Source organism: Arachis ipaensis, chromosome B4 (genome assembly GCF_059453495.1).
Source record: "Arachis ipaensis isolate K30076 ecotype BB chromosome B4, ASM5945349v1, whole genome shotgun sequence".
Taxonomy (NCBI): Eukaryota; Viridiplantae; Streptophyta; class Magnoliopsida; order Fabales; family Fabaceae; genus Arachis; species Arachis ipaensis.
This window is the reverse complement of record NC_142439.1, coordinates 75,331,976-75,351,574: the sequence shown is the minus strand read 5'-3', so window position 1 is coordinate 75,351,574 and position 19,599 is coordinate 75,331,976. Positions and strand designations below refer to the sequence as shown.

The 19,599-nt window shown below is 36.6% G+C and overlaps 2 protein-coding genes and 1 long non-coding RNA gene across 4 annotated transcripts; all 3 read right to left on the bottom strand.

Moving 5' to 3' along the window:
• Nucleotides 1-392: 392 nt before the first annotated feature.
• On the bottom strand, nt 393-1,629 carry LOC148567973 (uncharacterized). The gene is made up of 2 exons (XM_088484642.1): nt 1,481-1,629; nt 393-897 (listed from the first exon to the last, which is right to left on the bottom strand). Exons 1-2 carry the CDS (start codon nt 1,627-1,629, stop codon nt 393-395), a joined length of 654 nt encoding a protein of 217 aa, XP_088340768.1.
• Nucleotides 1,630-9,351: 7,722 nt separating this feature from the next.
• On the bottom strand, nt 9,352-13,311 carry LOC107639349 (3-phosphoshikimate 1-carboxyvinyltransferase 2). 2 transcript variants are annotated; one of them, XM_088485345.1, is made up of 5 exons: nt 13,119-13,311; nt 11,811-11,847; nt 9,837-10,051; nt 9,645-9,762; nt 9,352-9,442 (listed from the first exon to the last, which is right to left on the bottom strand). In XM_088485345.1, the coding sequence occupies exons 3-5, from the start codon at nt 10,001-10,003 to the stop codon at nt 9,371-9,373; spliced, it is 357 nt and encodes a 118-aa protein (XP_088341471.1). In that variant the 5' UTR covers nt 10,004-10,051; nt 11,811-11,847; nt 13,119-13,311; the 3' UTR covers nt 9,352-9,370. The 2 variants fall into 2 exon arrangements, with proteins under 2 accessions (XP_088341471.1, XP_088341472.1); XM_088485346.1 differs by lacking the exons at nt 11,811-11,847; nt 13,119-13,311 and adding an exon at nt 10,541-10,579.
• A 1,130-nt stretch (nt 13,312-14,441) lies between these two features.
• Nucleotides 14,442-14,926, bottom strand: LOC148567972 (uncharacterized). The gene is made up of 3 exons (XR_015880699.1): nt 14,789-14,926; nt 14,612-14,673; nt 14,442-14,545 (listed from the first exon to the last, which is right to left on the bottom strand). It is a non-coding gene; the product is annotated as an uncharacterized LOC148567972 (long non-coding RNA).
• Between the last annotated feature and the right edge of the window lie 4,673 nt (nt 14,927-19,599).

Here is a 19,599-nt window from a genome sequence, read left to right as displayed (position 1 = left end):
CGGGTAGCCGTTTTCTTATTTGGATATCCGTTTTGTTGGCCTCGGGGTGATCGATTCCCAGGTATCCGTTTACTTATTTGGATATCCATTTTATTATTTGGATATCTATTTTGTTGGCCTCGGAGTGATCGATCCCCGGGCCGCTATTTTTGTTATTTGGATACCCGTTTTGTTATTTGGATATCCGTTTTATTGGGAGTGGGTAGACCGATGTTGTTTTGTCATAAGACGAGATCTCCTGGTCCGAAGTCTCGTCGTACCGTGCTGCCATTATACCTTAGGCTTATTCTCTATTTTAGGACTAGCTCACGTAAGTGTGCTATACTCCTGACCTTGTCTGCAAGGCCCTACTTTGCTTCTTTGTCCTTTCCTTCCATGGTTATGCGTGGATTTTAGTGTGCATCGAGATCGGAAAGGAAGATTCCTGCCGCGTCTCGGGATCTCTTGCGTAGGGCTAGGCTGATGTTGTCGTATTCTACCGCGGTTTTCCGGTCTCCGTGGATGGTTTCGACGGAGCCATCTTCTGCCGTGAACTTCATTAGAAGGTATTTGGTAAAGATGACAGCGGAGAGGTCGTTGATTGTTTTCCTTCCGAGGATGACGTTATAAGTGGTGGAGTTCTTGAGGACCACAAACTTGGACAGGATTGTCTTCCTCTGGCTTCCCGTCCCTATGGTAAGGGGAAGAATGATGGAACCGTCTGGCTTGAGGAAGTTGTCTCCGAGTCCCGTGACACCGTTGCGATGTGTTTGGAGATTTTCGTTGCGGAGCCCGAGCTTGTCGAAGGCACCTCGGAAGAGGATGTTGGAGTTTGCGCCGGTGTCCACCAGTATTCTCCGAACTAGTCCTGTTCCGATTCTCGCCGAGATGACGAAAGGTGCGTCTTCGGCCGAGGTGCTGTGCTAGCAATCCTCAGGCAAGAAAGTTATCGTTTTGTCGGCTGTGGTAGCTGGGGCTTGATCTCTGACGGCCAAGACTTTGAGGTCCTTTTTTAGTGTTGATCTTGACTTGCCTGACACATCATTGTCCGTGATGACATTTACTACTATGGCCGGGTCGTCTTCTGGACTTTCCCTGGGAGGTTGTTTTTGTGTTCTCAGGTTGCGTCCTTCCCTCTCAGGCGACCTGTCTTTTTCCGCGTTTTGGTTCTTTGATGATTTTGGTGAACTCTGGGGGGTTGCCGTCTCTTATAGCTTGTTTGAGGGCGTCTTTAAGGTCGAAATAGTCTTGTGTCCTATGCCCGTAACCTCGGTGGTAGTCGCAGTAAAGGGTCTTGTTGCCGCCCGTTCTTTCTCTGAGTTGTCGGGCTTTCGAGATAATACCCCGATCCGCTATCTGGTGGTATATCTCGGTAATCGGGGCTCTTAGGGGGTGTAGTTCGAGAATTTCCCGATCCTGGGTGGTCGGTTTGTGTTGGTTTATTTGGGTTAGTCTCTTTGACTTTCTCTGGGCATCGGATTATGACGGGAAGTCGGGTTACCGTGTGGGGTGTTGCCGTGTTGATCGTTTATTGGCGGCGACGACCTGGTTGACCTCCTCGTCGTTTATGAAGTCTCTGGCGACGTTTTGGATCTCGTGCATGGTCCATACTGGCTTGGTGGTGAGGTGTTTGCGGAAGCCTTCGTTCATGAGCCCTCGTTGGTTAAACAGAGGCTTTCGACGGAATCCGTGAGTCCATCAATCATTAGGCATTCATCGTTGAAGCGGTCCAGATATTTTCGTGTGGATTCGTCTTGTTTCTGTGTGACCCCTAACAAGCTGATGAGGTGTTTAGCTTTGGTGATTCTGGTGGTGAATTGGGCCATGAACTTCTGTGAGATATCGTGGAAGCCAGTTATGGATCTGTTGGGGAGGGCGTTGAACCATTTGATCGCAGGGCCAGCTAAGGTTATCGAGAAGGCCTTACACCGGATCATGTCGGCGGCTCCTTCCAGGTTCATCCTGGCCTCGAAGGCCGTTAGGTGTTCCCGGGGATCATTGGTCCCATCGTATTTCATGTCAGTGGCTTGTTGAAGTCCTTCAGGAGTTTGTCTTTCAAGGATTTTTCTGTGAACGGGATGCCTTCCATTATCACGTGCATGTTTCCTGCTCGTTTGGCCTCCCGATGGTGCCGTCGGTCGTCTTCTCCGCGTCGGTGTTTCGGGTCTAGGGAAACGATGCGATCGTGCTGTTTGTAGTGTTGTTGCTCAGGGGGCCTGGTGTTCCTGGTATCGCGATGAGATTAGGTCCTGGAGGTCGCTTGGCTTGTATGTTCCGGGTGGTACCGTTCTTTGGGTGTGACTCGGCCTTTGAGGTTTTGCACCCTGAGGCACAACTCTTGGATTATCTGGACCGCCTTCTCTGCCAGCCCATCGGGTGGCCGGGCTTCAGTGGGAGGACGGTTGTCCTCTCTTGGTTGTTGCTGGGTTGGGGTTGGTTGGCGATGTGCCGCGTTTATTATCCTCCCGTGGGTGGGAGGAGTGTTATCTTGGAGTTCAGGAGTTGGGCTTTGTGGGTTTGAGTTAGGGTGTCGGGTGGAGGATTGCTCATCGAGGCTCTCCGTCATGCCGCCACGATTTGGCTGTCCCCCGTATATGTGCAAGAACCTTGAGAACTTTCTTGATCTATTGGCTCCTGAGAGGTCTGAGCTTGGCCACGGTGGTAGCATTTAAGGAGGTCGTTCATGATGTCATGGTGACAGAGTTGTCACAGGTGAGGCGGCGGATGACAGACATTTGGAACCTCGTGTTGAAAGAGGTGACCTCGTGGGTTTGGAGGAAGAGCTTGAAGAGTTCAAAAGAAGAAGAAACCTCGGTGGGCATGGAGCCGAAGTAGAGGGAGAAGATGGGGCCATGGCGCTTGGAGAGACGGATGAGGGAGTGGTGAATGAGAGGGTCCAAAAGGTGGAGGTGTCCCACTAAAGGGAGGCGAGACTTTGGGCTCAGACGATTTGGAATTTCACCGTTGGAGTAGGGCGAGGGTGCATAAAGAGTGTTATCACTAAGAAGGTAATTGCAAGTAACATTGTTCCTTTGGGATTTCGCCATTGGAATAGGACGAAGGTGTGTTATCGCTGCAAAGGTGATGTAAATTAAGGAAACATTATTCCTTTGGGATTTCGCCGTTGGAGTAGGGCGAAAGGGTGCATAAACATGCAAATGTGATGCAAGTTAAGGAAACATTATTCCTTTGGGATTTCGCCGTTGGAGTAGGGCGAAGGTGTGTTATCCCTGCAAAGGTGATGCAAGTTAAGGAAACATTATTCCCTTGGGATTTCGCCGTTGGAGTAGGGCGAAAGGATGCATAAACATGCAAAGGTGATGCAAGTTAAGGAAACATTATTCCTTTTTGCTCTCAGTTAGACGCAAGAAATCTGAGTTTGATGATTGCTCTTCTGGGTTATCCGCCATGTCGCCACAACGTTGCAAAGTTCCCACAGACGGTGCCAATGTACAAGATGTCTCTGGTACGGATTGAGAGATGGATCGAGAACTTGCGGGTTGAGGCAGATGCCGGATCACTTGCCTGGAGCAATGAGGGGTGGTACCTGCAAAGACACTCTGACGCTCAAGTCAGAATGGATCTAAGAGGTAGAAGGTGTGAGGAATGAATGAATACCTGGAGGGACCTGGGTCCTCTATTTATAGGTGATGGTGAATATCTTATCTTATCTTATTTGGCTAAGATAAGGGAGACGTTTGAATTATCTTATCTTATCTTATTTGGCTAAGATAAGGGAGACGTTTGAATTCGAAAGTTGGTTAGGAGTTCTAGTGGGTTGGTTTCGGGCCTTCTGGAAGGGCGAAGGGGATCGGACCCTGGTAACCGGGTTCGGGGACCGTTCTGGATGTAGGATCCGTGGGCCGGATCCGTAACACGTTCCAATTAGAGGACGATTTTTTATAAACGATTGATTTCTTATCCTTCAATTAAATAACTTTTAAAATTGACTCACCAATGATAAAAACTTTTTCTTTTATAGATCGATTGTAAAAACGAGCTATAAGCTCTTTCTTCACTGGTGTGATTTTTTATATTTAGTTTTGTCTATTGCTTTTTTATTTTTTTAATGTATTTTCTGATTGTTACTTTTGTGGTTTTGTTAATTTCTTAATTAACTTTATATTTGTTGAAGTTTATTTATTTTCTCATATTTTTAAATTATTTTTGTTTATCGTTGTTTTGCCTTATGAATTTTAATTAGAAACTCTTGTACTATATTTTTTGTTTTATATTATAGTTTATATGTAAAACTGTCAATATTTGCCGAATGATTATTCATTAATATTTGTTCGGTATGTGATTTTTTTTAATAATGTTTAATAGTATCCAGTTGTTTGGGTCGTATTTGATTTCTGAGGCTTAATGTCTATGATAAAAAAAATTATATTTTGATTATATGCTGATTTACTGTATATTGTTTAGGGCTTGATGTATTATTTTTTAGGTAAATACTGTTGCTGTAAGATTAATTTTTTATAATTTGTTAATTTTTATGGTAGTTCTTTTTTACAATGTTAAACCTAATATACATATCTTTAATCTATAAATATATAATTAATATTAGATATTATTTTTAGATTAAGTTGTAATTAATAGATTTTTGAGTTTTCCTTTATCTTAATATTTGATCGTAAATTTTTTATTCATCTATACCGTGCGTTCACGGGTCATTAAACTAGTATTATACACATCTTCCTCTAGCACTCTACTGGTCACTCAATCTCACAACGACCTAACATATATACAACGAACAATTGTAATTTTGATTCAAAGAGCACAAACAATATATTGAGAAAGTATATTACATGGCTCATCATCAATATATAATATTCAAACCACAGAGGACACATACTCACGCAGCTATAGCTTCGTGGGACACAAGTTCAATCCATGCAAATTATTTAGTTATACAGGAAAGGTATCACTATGTAACGCACACATAAACACTCAGTGATATCTATCTATTTATCTATCTGCCACCACCTTGCAGAGGAGTTGATCCTTTTAAGCCATGGCCTTTATAACGTTTAGGAGGTTCAGTACCGGTCAAAGAGCTTTTACCATAATAGCTGACGTCATCACCTTTAATAGGAGGACCGTCTATAGGGCCTTTACCACCACCACCTTTAACAGGAGGGACATCAATAGGTCCTTTACCACCATAACCGCCATAATCCCCATAACCTCCATCACCACCGTCACCGGGATAACCTCCATAAGGTGGACCTTTAATAGGAACGTTACCACCGTCACCGGGATAACCTCCATCAGGTGGTCCCTTAATAGGAACGTCACCACCGTCACCGGGATAACCTCCATCAGGAGGACCCTTAATAGGAACGTCACCACCGTCACCGGGATAACCGCCATCACTACCTTTAATAGGAGGACCAACAATAGGGCCTTTACCACCGTCACCACCATAACCTCCATCACCACCTTTAACAGGAGGGACGTCAATAGGGCCTTTACCACCGTAACCTCCGTCACCACCTTTAACAGGAGGGACATCTATGGGACCTTTACCACCGCCTTTTGGAGGCCCATTCCCACCGAAAGGGCCTGGGCCGTAGCCTCCATCACCTTTAAAAGGTGGAATGTCTAAAGGAGGGCCGGCGAGGTTGTCATGATTGTGCGGAAACCAAGGGGGCAAGTGGCCGAACCAAAAAGGATGAAAAAATGGGGAGAAAAAGAACCAGTGTTGAGGTCCATAGAGAAGATCATTGTGGTGATCTTTCTCAGCATCTGTTCTAGGGATACTACCTCTCCCTGCAGCTTCAACACCGTTGTTCAGATTTGCCAACACATAGAGAGATAAAATTAGCAAAGCACTAGTGGTTTTGGACATAGTGAAACGATTTTGGTGCATTTGCATGAAGAGGAGTAGTTCAATTTATAGAGCCAGAAGTCAGTGTGTTGGGACCCTTTTGATTACCTGTGATGGGAAGTTAATTAAATTGATCTTTACGTGAGGGGATTGTTTTTCCACGAGTTTTAAGGTTAGTGGGTAGGTTGTTTTAAATGCTACTTAACGGAAATGATATAATTTTGAATGAGGAATACTAGAGGAGTAATTTTTGAAATTTATAGCCATCAAATAATTATTAATGAGGTTTTTAATAGTGTGAGATTAGTATGAGATTTCATCCAATGATTCGCTCTTCTTTACTGGTTATATGCTGGCTAGAATTTGATAAAGTTACTGGTCTTCTAGACTTTTCCATTTTGAATTATGTTAATTTGTATACTAAAATCAGTTATTAAAATAAAATTAGTTATTAATATAAAATATATTAAAATATAAATATATATTAAAAATAAATTAAATCATACATATATTTATATATAAATATATTGGTAGTTAATTTTAATAATTGATTAAAATGTATAAATAATATTTTTGTATAATTTTTGTTGTGTACAAGAATGAGCTGTTAGTCAGAGAAATGCTAGAGTTTTTTTTTTCAATGTTAGAAGTGGAATTTAAATTCGAAATTAGCCATGAGAAATGCTAAAGGTTTTTTTTTTCAATGTTAGAAGTGGAATTTAAATTCAAAATTTTTAGATGAGAAGAAGAGATTATATTATTTGAATTATAGTTTATTAATAGAAAAATATTAAAGATTGACATCATAAAAATTTATGTTCTTATCATTATATTTATTCATCAATTTAATTTTTTTAATTTAATAAATTAGCAACAAATTTCACTCTATATTTTTAAATGAGTGTTTAAATAGATTAATTAGTAAACTAATCATTAGATTAACTTAAATTTATTGGTAACGATGAAGAAAAATTACGTTTCTCATGTATTTTTGAATAATAAAATTATTTTATACACTTTTAATATATAAAATAATTATATATTTAATTAATTTAATATATAATTAAAGTTTGGATAAAAATAACTTCTTAAAACACGGATTAACTATGTTTTAGAATTACGTAAATGTTTCTAAGTTTTATAGTTTATAAGAATAAAAATAATACAATAAGTTGATTTTTTTATAATTTAAAATATGATACTCTATATTTATTCAAATAAAATATATAGTGGTTAAATTTATAAAAAATGTTAGAAGATCAAATTTTTTTATTAATATAATATTAACTAATTTTTAGTTAAATATTTTATTTTTATACTATTAGATATTAAAATATAGTATTTAGAGAATTTAAAATTTAATACTTAGGATACAGTATATATAGTGTTGATTAAGTGTTAGTAAAAAATAATACTTATGTATACAATAAAATTTTTATATAATAAATTATCAAAAAGGATATTTAATTTTTAATATTTAAAGGTGTTTATTTCTGTAACACCCTACCACACAGAGCCTTACGCTTAAGTCATAAGATAGAGGTGGTAAAGTATTACGACCCCTAAAATAAAATTTTATATATAAATAGTGAAAAGGTTTCATAATTAGGAGCCTTTGAGAAAAATGGATAAAACAAAAATCGTTAAATAGAAAATCGCAACACTTACGAGTGTGATAACGTAAGCAAAGCAAGGTAAAGGATAAGTTAACACGAGTATATGTACAAATTAGTGCCAAAAATACAAATATCAAAGATCAAGATTCAGTTTGCGAACATAACCAGTCTGAGCATAGAAGTATACATACATATATAAAATAGGAGAACCCAAAAGAAACCCAAAAGACATTTTACAAAACCTGTTTCTCCGAAATAACCTCTAAGAGGAGTTAATACAGTATATATACAAACACATCTGAAAACCACAAAATCCGCATGGGTGAGAACTGGAGGTTCTCAGCATGGTAACAGTGCCCACATATCTAACATATAACACTACAAAAAATTCTGGTAAAAATGGCGGTTTTTTTGTATTTACAGCGGTTTGAACCGCCATTCTTACCAATAATGGCGGTTTCGTATAACGACGTAAATTACGGCGATTTTTGAAAAGGTTAAAACAGCTGTTCAAACCGCTGTTATTTCCAGGGTTAAAATGGCGGTTCTTGGATAGGTTAAAACGGCGGTTTGAACCGCCAATATTACCCTAACAGAGTGGCATTTTGGTTGGTTAAAACGGCGATTCAAACCGCCGTTATTTTCAGGGTTAAAATGGCATTTTTTGGATAGGTTAAAACGGCGGTTTGAACCGCCATTTTTACCCTAACAGAGTGGCGTTTTGGTTGGTTAAAACGACATTTTTGAACCGCTATTTTTACCCCGATAATAGCATTTTGGTTGGTTAAAATGGCATTTTTGAACCGCCATTTTACCCTGATAGTGACATTTTTTATCGTTAAAAAAACTATTTTTACTGTTATTTTTATCGCGTTAAATAAATATTTTTGTGATTAAAATTTCACATTAGCAAAAAATCATAATCCATAAATGAAATATTATATAACTCATAAACAAAATATTAATATAATATATAATTTTTCACAACTAGAAAATGGATTAATACAGACAGATTTACAGACGGATTTAGTCTTTATTACAGACAGATTTTTGGTTACCGACGAAATTACCGATGGATTTTGTCCCTCTGTAAAAGCCCCGTCGGAAATTATTTACCGACGGATTTTTTTCCGTCAGAAAATTACAGACGGATTTTTAGCAATTACCGACGGATTTTTCCTCTGTAAATTTTCTATCCATTTTCCAAAGGCGACGAACTTTCCGACAGATTTTCCGTCTGTAATTACAGACGGATTTTCAGACAGATTTTTCGTCTGTAATTACAGACGGATTTTCAGACGGATTTTCCGTCTGTAATTACAGACGGATTTTCCGACAGATTTTCCGTCTGTAATTTGAACTTTGGAAAATCATCCTGTTCTGATTACAGACAGAAAATCCGTCTGTAATTCCGTCAGTAAGATAAAATAGAATTTTTTTTTAGATTTTTCATTGCAAAATGAATACTTTAAATTTGTTTTCTAAATTTACTCCATCAAACACTGTAAATTGAAAAAAGAAAGCCAAAAATCACATAAATAAACATAATATTCATTACATGATACCTATAAAATTGGATGTTATTTTTCAACATCATTGGCCAATATCTCATTGTCTTAATAAAAAAATACCAAAAAAAAATAAGATGACCATCCCAATGTTACATGAATGTCACAAATTACACTTAGCACTTAAAGATAGAATAATCTAAAATATTAATAGATAACTAAGTTGCATTAGCAGAATCAAGCTCCACATTGAAAGTTAATCTTGACATCTCCCGACTGAAATAAAATTAAAATCCGAATTGGAATTGGAGTAAATCAATCTATGCCAAAGAATCAAAACATAGAAAAACAGAGAGAACAACAAAAGCAAACAGAGATCAGAACAAAAATAAAATAATTAAAGGGTTCTTCATAGAGTGCGGAATGAAAAAGAACATTTAAAAGAACTCACCTGGGCTAAGCAAATTCAAACCAGCAGGAAGCCTAGGCACAACAACAGCAGGATGATTCTGCACACACGCCAAAAAACCCTCAGACGGTTCAGCAAATACAACTCATCATAAGATTCAACAACACTAGGGAAATTATAGTTAAGAGAAGGATCAAGTTAAGAGAAGTTCAGGGAATTTTTAAGCGAAATGCAAAATGGCTCCACTGAAAAATATAATCTGATCAGGATTCATGTCATAAGAGTTCATTGGATTCACATACCTGTAAACTACTTGTGCCGCAGCCTACAACTGTGATAGTCCCACCGGTAACAGCTGCACCTGCGAGGAAGTAGCTGGCACTAGAAGCATCGCCTTCAACAAAAGCATTCCCAGGAGACCTGGTAGGAAACTTCCAATTATAGTCACAATAATTTAATTCTAAAATCTTTACAACTCAATAATAGAAACTTACTTGTACTTTTGACCTCCGTGGACCAAGAACCTATCCCAGTTACCACTGTGCTCCACATGGACTCTAAAGCGCTCCATCAGTTTCAAAGTCATATCAACGTAGGGAATAGAAATCAGTTTATCGATAATCTCAATTTCAACATCACCAAGGGCCAAAGGAGCTGCCATGAGCAATGCAGTCAAGTATTGACTGCTAATTGATCCAGACAACTTCACCTGCAAATAAGATGAATAAAAGCATTTGAAAGGATCAAATAAACACCGGTTACAATATTTTTCTTCAGCGAAGTTATAATTAAAATACCTTATCTATGTAAAGTTATCGAGAGTTTGTAAGTAACTTTAGAAAATTAAGCAATCCCATTTCGAAGGACAGTCCATGACTCAGTTCTCAATTTGACCGAAAAATTATAAAAGTGATGGATAAAGTTTGATAAGAAAAATCCTCATCCAACATTCCTCTCACTATTTAATTCAAGAACCAATCAGTGGCTTGTAATTGTCATTCTAAAATAGAAGAAAGATCAGTAAGTTGACGAGCTTTATTTTCAATGTATGTTTCAAATTATTCAGTATCACTAGAAAGAGTTTTATCCAACTAATATCATTAACTAAAGTTTGTATGGATAATTCATAGAAATAAAAAATAAAAAGAGAAAATTAATAGTTAAAAGAAGCAGAGATGAATGAAAGAGTTTGAAGTACCTTCCAACATCACCAGGCTTGACCAAACTAGAATTAACCCTAAGACATGGAACAGAAGCAACAGTCTTAATCATTTTAGGAGCCTCTGTAAAAATAATAGGTGAACCTATCTCTAGCTTTGGACCCTTTGCTTGTAGTTCTATGTTATCTTCTGAAGATTTAGTAGTAGTAGCAAATGAATAAGGTAAAGCCATGATTAGTTTATGTAGAGTTATCTTTATTTTCTTCTAAGAACAAAAGGAGTAATTGAAGGGCAGGACAATCTGTTTGGGAGCAAATTAGATATTTGTATGGTTCATATTTGAGAAGGCCACTCAAAAGATAACATAAAAGAATAAAATATTGAAAAATATTATTACTCTTTTTTTATATGATAACAGATTCCAATGTATGTCTGCATAAAGTACAGACCAAACACCTGCAGAGGAGAGTAATCCCTTAAGTTCGATGTCCAGTAGTACTAAGGAAAGTAAGGCACACGGAACCTTTTAATTTCCCATTTTTACCTTGTAGACCAAGTTATCAGCTCGTGTTTCCAGGTTTTCATTGTGTTCAAACATGATAAGTTTAACAGAAACCTTTTAAGTACACTTACCATTATGCATTTGGTTCCACTTGACTTTAAAAGCTGAAGAGGAACAAGAGTAGCAGGTTCTAGAGCCTGAAATAGAAAAACAGATACTAGAAAAACAGGTTCTAGAGCCTGAATTCGGAAGAACAAACAAATACTGATAGCGCTGTTTCTGCCTCATCAAGAGTGGAGTTTGGTTTCCCTGTTCAAGCAACATTTTGGGCTCTGGAAAGAACAAAGGTTAACTAATAGTTCACGAATAAATTTATAACAAAAAAAATAAAGCAATTGTGTACAAAGAACTAAAACTTGAACAATTAAAATGCAGATATATATCACAATTAACATGCCAAAGACAAGGAACAAACTAACCAGGAGTGGCACCAGCAGGTACACAAGGCTCATTTTGAATTGAAGAATGCCAACTTTGAATCTCAGATTTAGCAGCCTCAAGTTCATTCTGGAAAATTCACTGATCAAGTCAATAGTTATAAATGAAGCCTTGTCATTGATAACCAATCATGAATTCATCTCTTAAATTACATGAAATGTAGCTAAAGTCCACTTTTAACATGATGACAGATAGTAAATAAATAAAATAGTAAAAAAACATAATAATAAATATTTAGACAATAACATGTGCACAAGAAAGATAATGGTAGCAGAAGGGGCAAATTCCAATAATGGAAGAAAACGTACTTGGCACGTTGCAAGTGTATCTTTACAGTTCTGAAGGCTGTCAATAACAAGATTCGAAAGAATGAAAGGAAAATGAAGGGTTAGGCACAAACTAATGCTGGGAAATTTTTGAATGCCCTTTCCTCACCTGCAGCCAATAATAGAAGCTTTAATTTTGCATCTTATCTTTGCTTACTAATACAGTAACAGAGGAAAGAGCAGCAAGGGGAATTTACCAATACACGATTTTCAAGCATCCTGTAACAGTAGAGAGAAAAATTGTTTTAAAATTAAGATATGATAATAGAAAGCACTCTATGACAAATTCTTTTGAAACAGCCATGAGAAGAGTACCAAGAGTAGCAACACAACCATAACCACACATGATTGATTATGAATGTGACAATAAAGTAAGCAAGTTCTTTAAATTTTTCTTATAGTCAAAGAGGGAACAACAGAGAACAATCACTTCATCGAGGACACATACCAGGATGTACCCCCACTAATTGTAATAAAATCAAACAGCTAATGCTATGTGAACTCCAGCAAGCAATTGGTTTTATTGTTTTTCAGCGTTGACTTCAAGGCTCATTTATACCCGTCAAACAAATTACTGGCAAGTTCGACAACTAAAATACCTGCAAAGAAATGCGTCTTTCAACGTTTTGAGTTCCCACGGAAAGGAAAAAGAAAAAAAACACTCATCACCAAGGCTAACATTTGCGATTATAATATAACAAGTGTCCCTATTTTTTTTTTTCAAAATAAAGAAAGAACTGTCTTCCCACTTCTTTATATTTGTTCAGGTTACTAATCCAACTCCACTTCTCAAATAATCAACTTCACTGAAAATATATCATGTAATCACTTGTAAACACATGCCAATAGACCAAGGCCGCAGCCAGCAACCGCATCTTGTAGTCGTTACATTGGAAGGTTCTGGGATGAAAATTTCTATTTTAGGGTACATTGCATATTTGAAATTTTTGAGATGCCATCCACAAGCTAGAAATTGTTTTAAAGAGTATGCCAGAAAGTTAATTTTCCGAGTATATAGCTTAATTAGGAGGCTGGCAAGAGAACCAAAATTTTAGATAGAAACAGACATACTTCACAAACCCATTATAATTTTTTGGTAAAATATATAACAAGCATGAAATGCAGACCGTTTAAATGAGACAGTGAAAGCTAATCAGCAAACCGCGATCAATCGTCGTCCTCGAGAACACTTCGACGCCTCTGTATCTGAAAAATTAGTAACATAAATGGCACCGTAAATACATGGACTTGTGGAGAATTGAACAACATAACCAATATCATACAACTTACTGTAACTTTGGTCTGCCTTGTTGTTTGGTTGTTTATCTGCTCCAGCAGTGTTATGAGTTTTTCTTCAGAAACCTAAACATGCAATTGAGTAGATGAGGTTTGTTAGATACACTAATAGTTCCTCTGGAAAACTTCAATTTTCCACTTCTAACCTTCATTATGTATAAAGTGTAGAGGGAGGATAGGAAGAAGAGAAACGGCCCCGGGGGGGGGCACCATAAAATGGGAAAACAATTTATAACCAGAATACTACATATCATAACCATATTTTCACAAATGGAACTCACACCATCACACAGCATTGTAGGGGAACAAAGAAGCCAACCCAAAACTACACAATCGGTTCATACAATACAAGCAATCATGAGAAACCAACTTCCTTGCATACAGAATAAAGAAACAGTGACTAACTACTCTCAACCAAACACTCATGGTCTACAAACTTGCAGGTGAAACATCCTACCATCAAAATTCAATAATATAAATTCTCTGATTTTAAGCCAAGTTAGTGATTAACATAAACTGCAGCACTGATATGTTCACTCAATTAGATGCGAGTTAAACGAAATACGAGAACATTAAACCTATTATAAATATGAAAAGGCACAATATAGTAATATACCATTTCTCACATTAAGACATAGTGTGCAAGTATAAATTGAACAAATAAGTAGTACAACTGGAACTTTGCTGCCCAAATGACAATACATTAAAAGTTAATAGAGATTATTATAAATGTGACCATCATCAGAATATGCTAAGAATGAGAGGTAGTAGTAAGAGACAAGATATGTGACCATCATTTCACCAAAATGATGTACCCCCACTAATTGTAATAAAATCAGACCCAGTCTTGCTCCAAATGCCATTACCTCAGCAGCTAATACTATGTGAACTCCAGCAAGCAATTGGTTAACCATCTTTATACCACTAGAGAACAAAATACACCAAAATTATATCATTAGACATTCATTTGAAATAAAATTTACTATGTCCACTCAATTTTATTGTCAACTTGAATCACATTTATCATTGCATTACTTATCTCAAGCAGATAAAAAGCAGCACTAGCCAAAGGACAAAAATGGATAAAGACCCGCTGACTCATAATTAACTAAAAAAATACCATTGAAGAAGTGGTGTAGTGCGATTTCTCACTCTAATTGAAGAAGTCCATTGTAGATCCCAGGCATCGGTGAAGAATGCGAGACAACAGTAGGAATGATGATGGAGGTTCAAAGCAGAAGCAGAACCAGCTGAAGAAGCCTCCATTGAAGAAGACAAAGACTGTGGCTGCTTCTTCAACAACGCATCTCAGAGTGTCAGTTGAGAATGCGATCGCAGTTGAGGAGCAATGTAACTTCCCTTCCTTCCACCCATCTTCAGTACCATCATCACCATCCCTTCCACCTTTCTTCAGAGAAAACCTGCAAAATTCATCAAAATCAATATCAAACTATGAAAGTTAAAAACTATAGAAAGCAATGGCCTACCATGAATTTTAGGTCAAAAAAGCTTCGATTGTAGAAAATAATTCATCAAAATCAGAGTGAACCTGCAGATTCAAACAAACCACAAAAGCAAAGTATGATAAACCTAAGACTGGCACAGAAAATGGAGCCCTAAGATTTATCACGAAGAACAGAATCACAAAATTAGGATATATATACCTGAAATTTGAGATGGTTACGAGAAGAACTGAGAGAGCGAGTTGAGATTAGATAGAAGAGGAGCCAGAGGGAGCAGATGCGATGAGAGCAGCGGCAGAGAGAGCTCTGCGACGATGGGAGTAGATGCGACGAGAGCGGCAGAAGAGGGATCTCGTGCGACGCAAGGGATGATAGAGAGAGAGATTGTGCGACACAACGGTGACAGCGGCAACGGCGGCAGCGGCAGCGGCGGAAGAAGCAGAAGTAGCAGCCACGGAGAGATGAAGTAGCTCGTGCTACCGAGAGAAAAAGAGGCTCGTGTTTCATTTGGAAGAAGCTCGTGTCTCATTTAGGTTTAATTAAAAATTTCCAACGAAAACTTTTAAATTACAGACGGATTTTCCGTCTGTAATAATTTAATAAAACACAACGTTTTGTCTATTTAATTACAGACATATTTTCCGTCTGTAACTATTTCTCATAAAAAAAATTAATTTTACCGACAGAATTATCGACGGATTTTGTTTTCCGTCTGTAATTTATGCTAATTTATTTTTTTTGTTTTCCAACAAAAAAATCCCTCTAAAATTCCGTCTGTATTTCCGTGGGATAAAATCCGTCGGAAATATCCGTTTGTAATAACTAGTTTTCTAGTAGTGTTTTATTATTGAAAATCAAAAGTAATAACTCCTATACAAAATCTTATCTTACCAAAATACAAACATTGCAATAAATACTAATCAGTCAAATCTACCATCCAGTTTCCTAAACTATGTTAATATCTAATAATGTATTTAAACCATCTAATAAGTGCTGTTTTTACTACTTAGAATATGAATATACAAGACAAGTAGCTTAGCTAAGTGATGATGAATAAGATTTGGAGGCCAAAAGTTTCCTCCTTTTGTAATTAACTTTAAAACAAGCCTGCCTTAGTTTCTTGGTCTCTTGTGTGAGTTTCATCCCGAAAACTTGTTCCAACATCTTTGTTTCTTGCTCCAACACTCCAACTTCATTATCCAAACTCATCTCTTACAAAGATTTGTAGGAACCTCTCCTATCAAGAAATTTCTATCAAGCTGGCTGTTATAAATTGAAATTATTTATATGAAGCTCCAATAGTGATAATTAATATAATGTTAAGGCCATATCATAAGGACTACTACAACATATGTTAATATTTTCTCCCTGTTATAGTTAATATCTTCTTTTTCTAGTGGTCAATCCTCTCTCTCTCTCTCTCTCTCTCTCTCTCTCTCTCTCTCTCTCCGGCAACCCAAAGCAGCACGTGAACAAACTTTGATGGAGGATGCAAACGTGCACTCTTAGATGGATAATAATGAAAATTCCTATGTTAATTGTTCACTACCCTGCAATCTTTGTTCTCTTATCTTTTCTGAAAATCCATTCATTTTAGATGGAAGGGGTGGTTAGAAGGATATAATTTCTTGAAAAACAAAAGGATTTCCTTGGTCTGAAAGTGATTTCCAAGGACAATAACTTGGCATGGAGAGCATCCACATCTCTGGTGGAGGGGAATATATATGGCAGGAAGGATGATCAACAAGCCTTACTCAAAATAATAAGTGACAACAGTGAACCTCAATTATCTATGATCCCTATTATTGGCATGTGTGGAGTTGGTAAAACAAATCTTAAAATTATATATATGTATGAAGGAAGAAATAGACACCAACCTTTGATTAGCCTTTGATTATTTCCATCCGAACGTTTTCACCATTGTCTTCAACAGGTAGGTTTTCGACCTGTAACAGCTGAGCCACCAATGCCCTAAAAGGTCCATATACTACATTCTTCATTACCTTCTTCTGCTCCTCACTTGTCCTATCCTTGTGGCGATGCTCTCCACTTCCAAAACTGTTTGAATTGCGCAGATATCCCCACTCACCAATGGCATTCCCATTCTCGTCATTGTCTTCATCATCTTCATCAACAAAAAAAGTTTTTCGCTCGTCTTCTGCATCATCTGGTTCAAGAGGGAGCCAGAGAATTCCATTATTCTCAAAATCAACAGGTTCAGCATCAACAATAAAGTTAATAAATTACAAGTGTCACAATAGAATACTAATACACATACATTGGGGAACTTACAAACATGCCTTCTTTAAGCATAAGTTGCTTTACAATTTCTATAGCTTCTTCACTTGATATTTGCCAATTTAAACATATCTCAAGAGTTAACAAAACATAAAATGCATCATTTTTTTAGTCTTATTCCCAAATCAAACATATTGAATGCTCGTGTAACTTTTAAGGCAAATACTGCTAAAAGGTATTCATGAATCACAACATTTTATCAACTCTTGAATAAAGCTTACTTGAATGATTTCATCAAGAAGATAGACTTCCTATACACTAGGGACAAAGCCTGCACCACCCTGGATCTTGTGTGGACCTACTCATTAATAATGACAAATTACAAATCACTGGGTACTAAAAATAAAGTTGTGGACCTTAACCCTGAGGACTTCTAATAAATAATAATCTTTTTTTAAAAAAATACAAGAAAGTCATTATCACAAAAGAGGTTGTAACTCACCAGGTTTTCCTCCTGAAAGCACTGGACTTTCAGTTAGTTCCACACCAATCAACTACCAAAAGTCAAAAGAAAAATGATAACAAGAAAATAACACCATGATTATAGCAGAAATTATCTTCTGAAAATGTATCTAAAGAACAACTAACCTTTATGGTGGAATTCTTCTCTTTCAGATATTTTCTTACACCAGTGATGGTACCACCAGTACCTATCCCGCATACAAGCATGTTGACTTTTCCTTCTGAACCTTTTCATATCTCTGGGCCAGTAGTTTGATAATGTATCTATCACAAGAACAAAATTGGTCACCCAAAGTTGGCAAGAATCAGTTGTACTAAAATGTACTAAAAACAGAACAACGTCTCAAAATCTTTTGACTATAGTTGAATCACGAAAGACTAAAACTAGCACATTCTTCTAAAGTTGTGCATTGATGAATTCATATATCGACTCTTGTAAAGAATCTCATCTATCTATCGTAATCGAATAAACAAATTTCCTAAAACAAAAGCAGAAAAAAAGACTGTTGCAAGCGAATCTTAATAAACTTCTCCATCGCGGTCCTCTTTCGCCTTATCACATCGATTGGATTCTAAGCTTCATCTGTTTAATTAATGATTCACAGAAAACATAAAAGGAGATAAAATAAGAAATTAAAAATCACAATCAACATAACCGCAATAAGTGAAAGGCATGAAGAAGGAAGAATAGAAACAGAGAAATCAAAGTACGGAACCATTTTGCGACGAATCTCTGCCCGATGATGCCGTCGAACATTTTGGTAGATCTGATTTGCTGGTGTGACTCAGTGAGCAATCATTCCCTATTTTTTCCTACTAGATCATAAACTAGATCTAAAAGTATGAAGTGAGAGAAAAAATCAAAAGAAGAAAATGAAATAAATTACCTATTGGAAATGACAGAGAAGGCACAACCAAATCGCAGAGCTCATTGAAGGCAACATCAACAACATTGTTTGCAGCGGCAACGCAAGCGAGGAGATGAGCTGCAACGGGGGGCAGAAAAGAGATGAATGAGAGAGGTGAAAGATGAACAGCGACAATAGATTAGGGTTCATCATTCACATTACTCTCCACTTCTCAAATGCAACACTAATCACTTTCAGATCCATCACCTCCTCAGTTTAAAACACATAAAAAAGGAAAAAAAAAAGAAAATGACTATTAAAAGAATTGAACATTACGACAGACACTAAAACTGCCGAAATTAGCCAAGAAAATGGCAGTTTTATGGACATGCCATAATACTATTGCCATTTTAATCAAGATTTTTTGTAGTGAAGACTCATGAATATTCCAGAACACATAGGTTTCAATCACATCTATTCCTCCTTCTTTTGCCTTTTGAATTAGATCTTCCCTTAGATCTACACATGTGCATCACTACCGCATCATGTTTCTCCACTTGTCCTTCAAATCAACCATTTTCTTTTCTTACTTTTTAGCTACATTCTATTGGGCATGTTTTCTATTGAATCATTACACTGCAAAGATAAAGAAATAATTAAGATGCCAATGTAAAGATATAAATAAGTACAAACTGAATGCCTAAACCAAGAAACCCAAAGAGATTGTAAATGAACTGAATGCAATATGACAAGAAATTGTAAGGTAAAATTAATTAAAAAACTAGAAGAGGTAGCATGTAATCATACACAAAAACCAGAAAATTAATGCACTGGAAATTGGATGCAAAATTTTGTTCCTACTAGTTCCTAAAAATAAGATAGGAATAACTATGCTTCATTAATTGCTTTTCTTTTATCTCTTTTTGCTTTTGTGAGGATCACTTGTCTCCCAAACCTCATGTCATTCTTCTGAGCTTTATTATATTCTTTTTATCAAAATTAAACAACAAAACTTTATCAAAAACTTTTAAAGAATAGAAAGCAAGCTAGAAGGTAGCATTAGACATAGGGTTTGAATAATCTTTTTTGTTTCACCTATAAAAGAATAAATTTATTTAGGAAGTCAACAAATAGAAGTACAAAATATTGAACGAAAGAAAACTATTATAGAGTTTTACAACTATGTAATTCTACAAAAATATTAAAATATTATACAAACTGCAGGGATAAAACACATAGCTAACCTTAAAACTTCTTATGTCTTTAGTCTCCCCAGGTTCTGGACTCATAGTTGCATGCCTCAACTTTCCTTTTTCTATAAAGTGAATTTTTTCATAGGGAATAAATTTACAAGATAGAACTCATCAAATTGACAAAATACACATCAACTTGTGTTTTTCAAAA

Bases quoted from the DNA above. Each gene is read 5' to 3' on its own strand.
- LOC107639349 (XM_088485345.1), bottom strand. From the start codon at position 10,003: ATGGCAGCTCCTTTGGCCCTTGGTGATGTTGAAATTGAGATTATCGAT. The intron at 9,763-9,836 runs GTAAGTTTCTAT...GTTTCCTACCAG, and splicing joins CACGGAGGTCAAAAGTACAA to GTCTCCTGGGAATGCTTTTG. The intron at 9,443-9,644 runs GTATGTGAATCC...GCGTGTGTGCAG, and splicing joins GCGGCACAAGTAGTTTACAG to AATCATCCTGCTGTTGTTGT.
- LOC148567973 (XM_088484642.1), bottom strand. From the start codon at position 1,629: ATGAACGAAGGCTTCCGCAAACACCTCACCACCAAGCCAGTATGGACC. The intron at 898-1,480 runs GTAACCCGACTT...TTGCTAGCACAG, and splicing joins ACACGGCAACACCCCACACG to CACCTCGGCCGAAGACGCAC.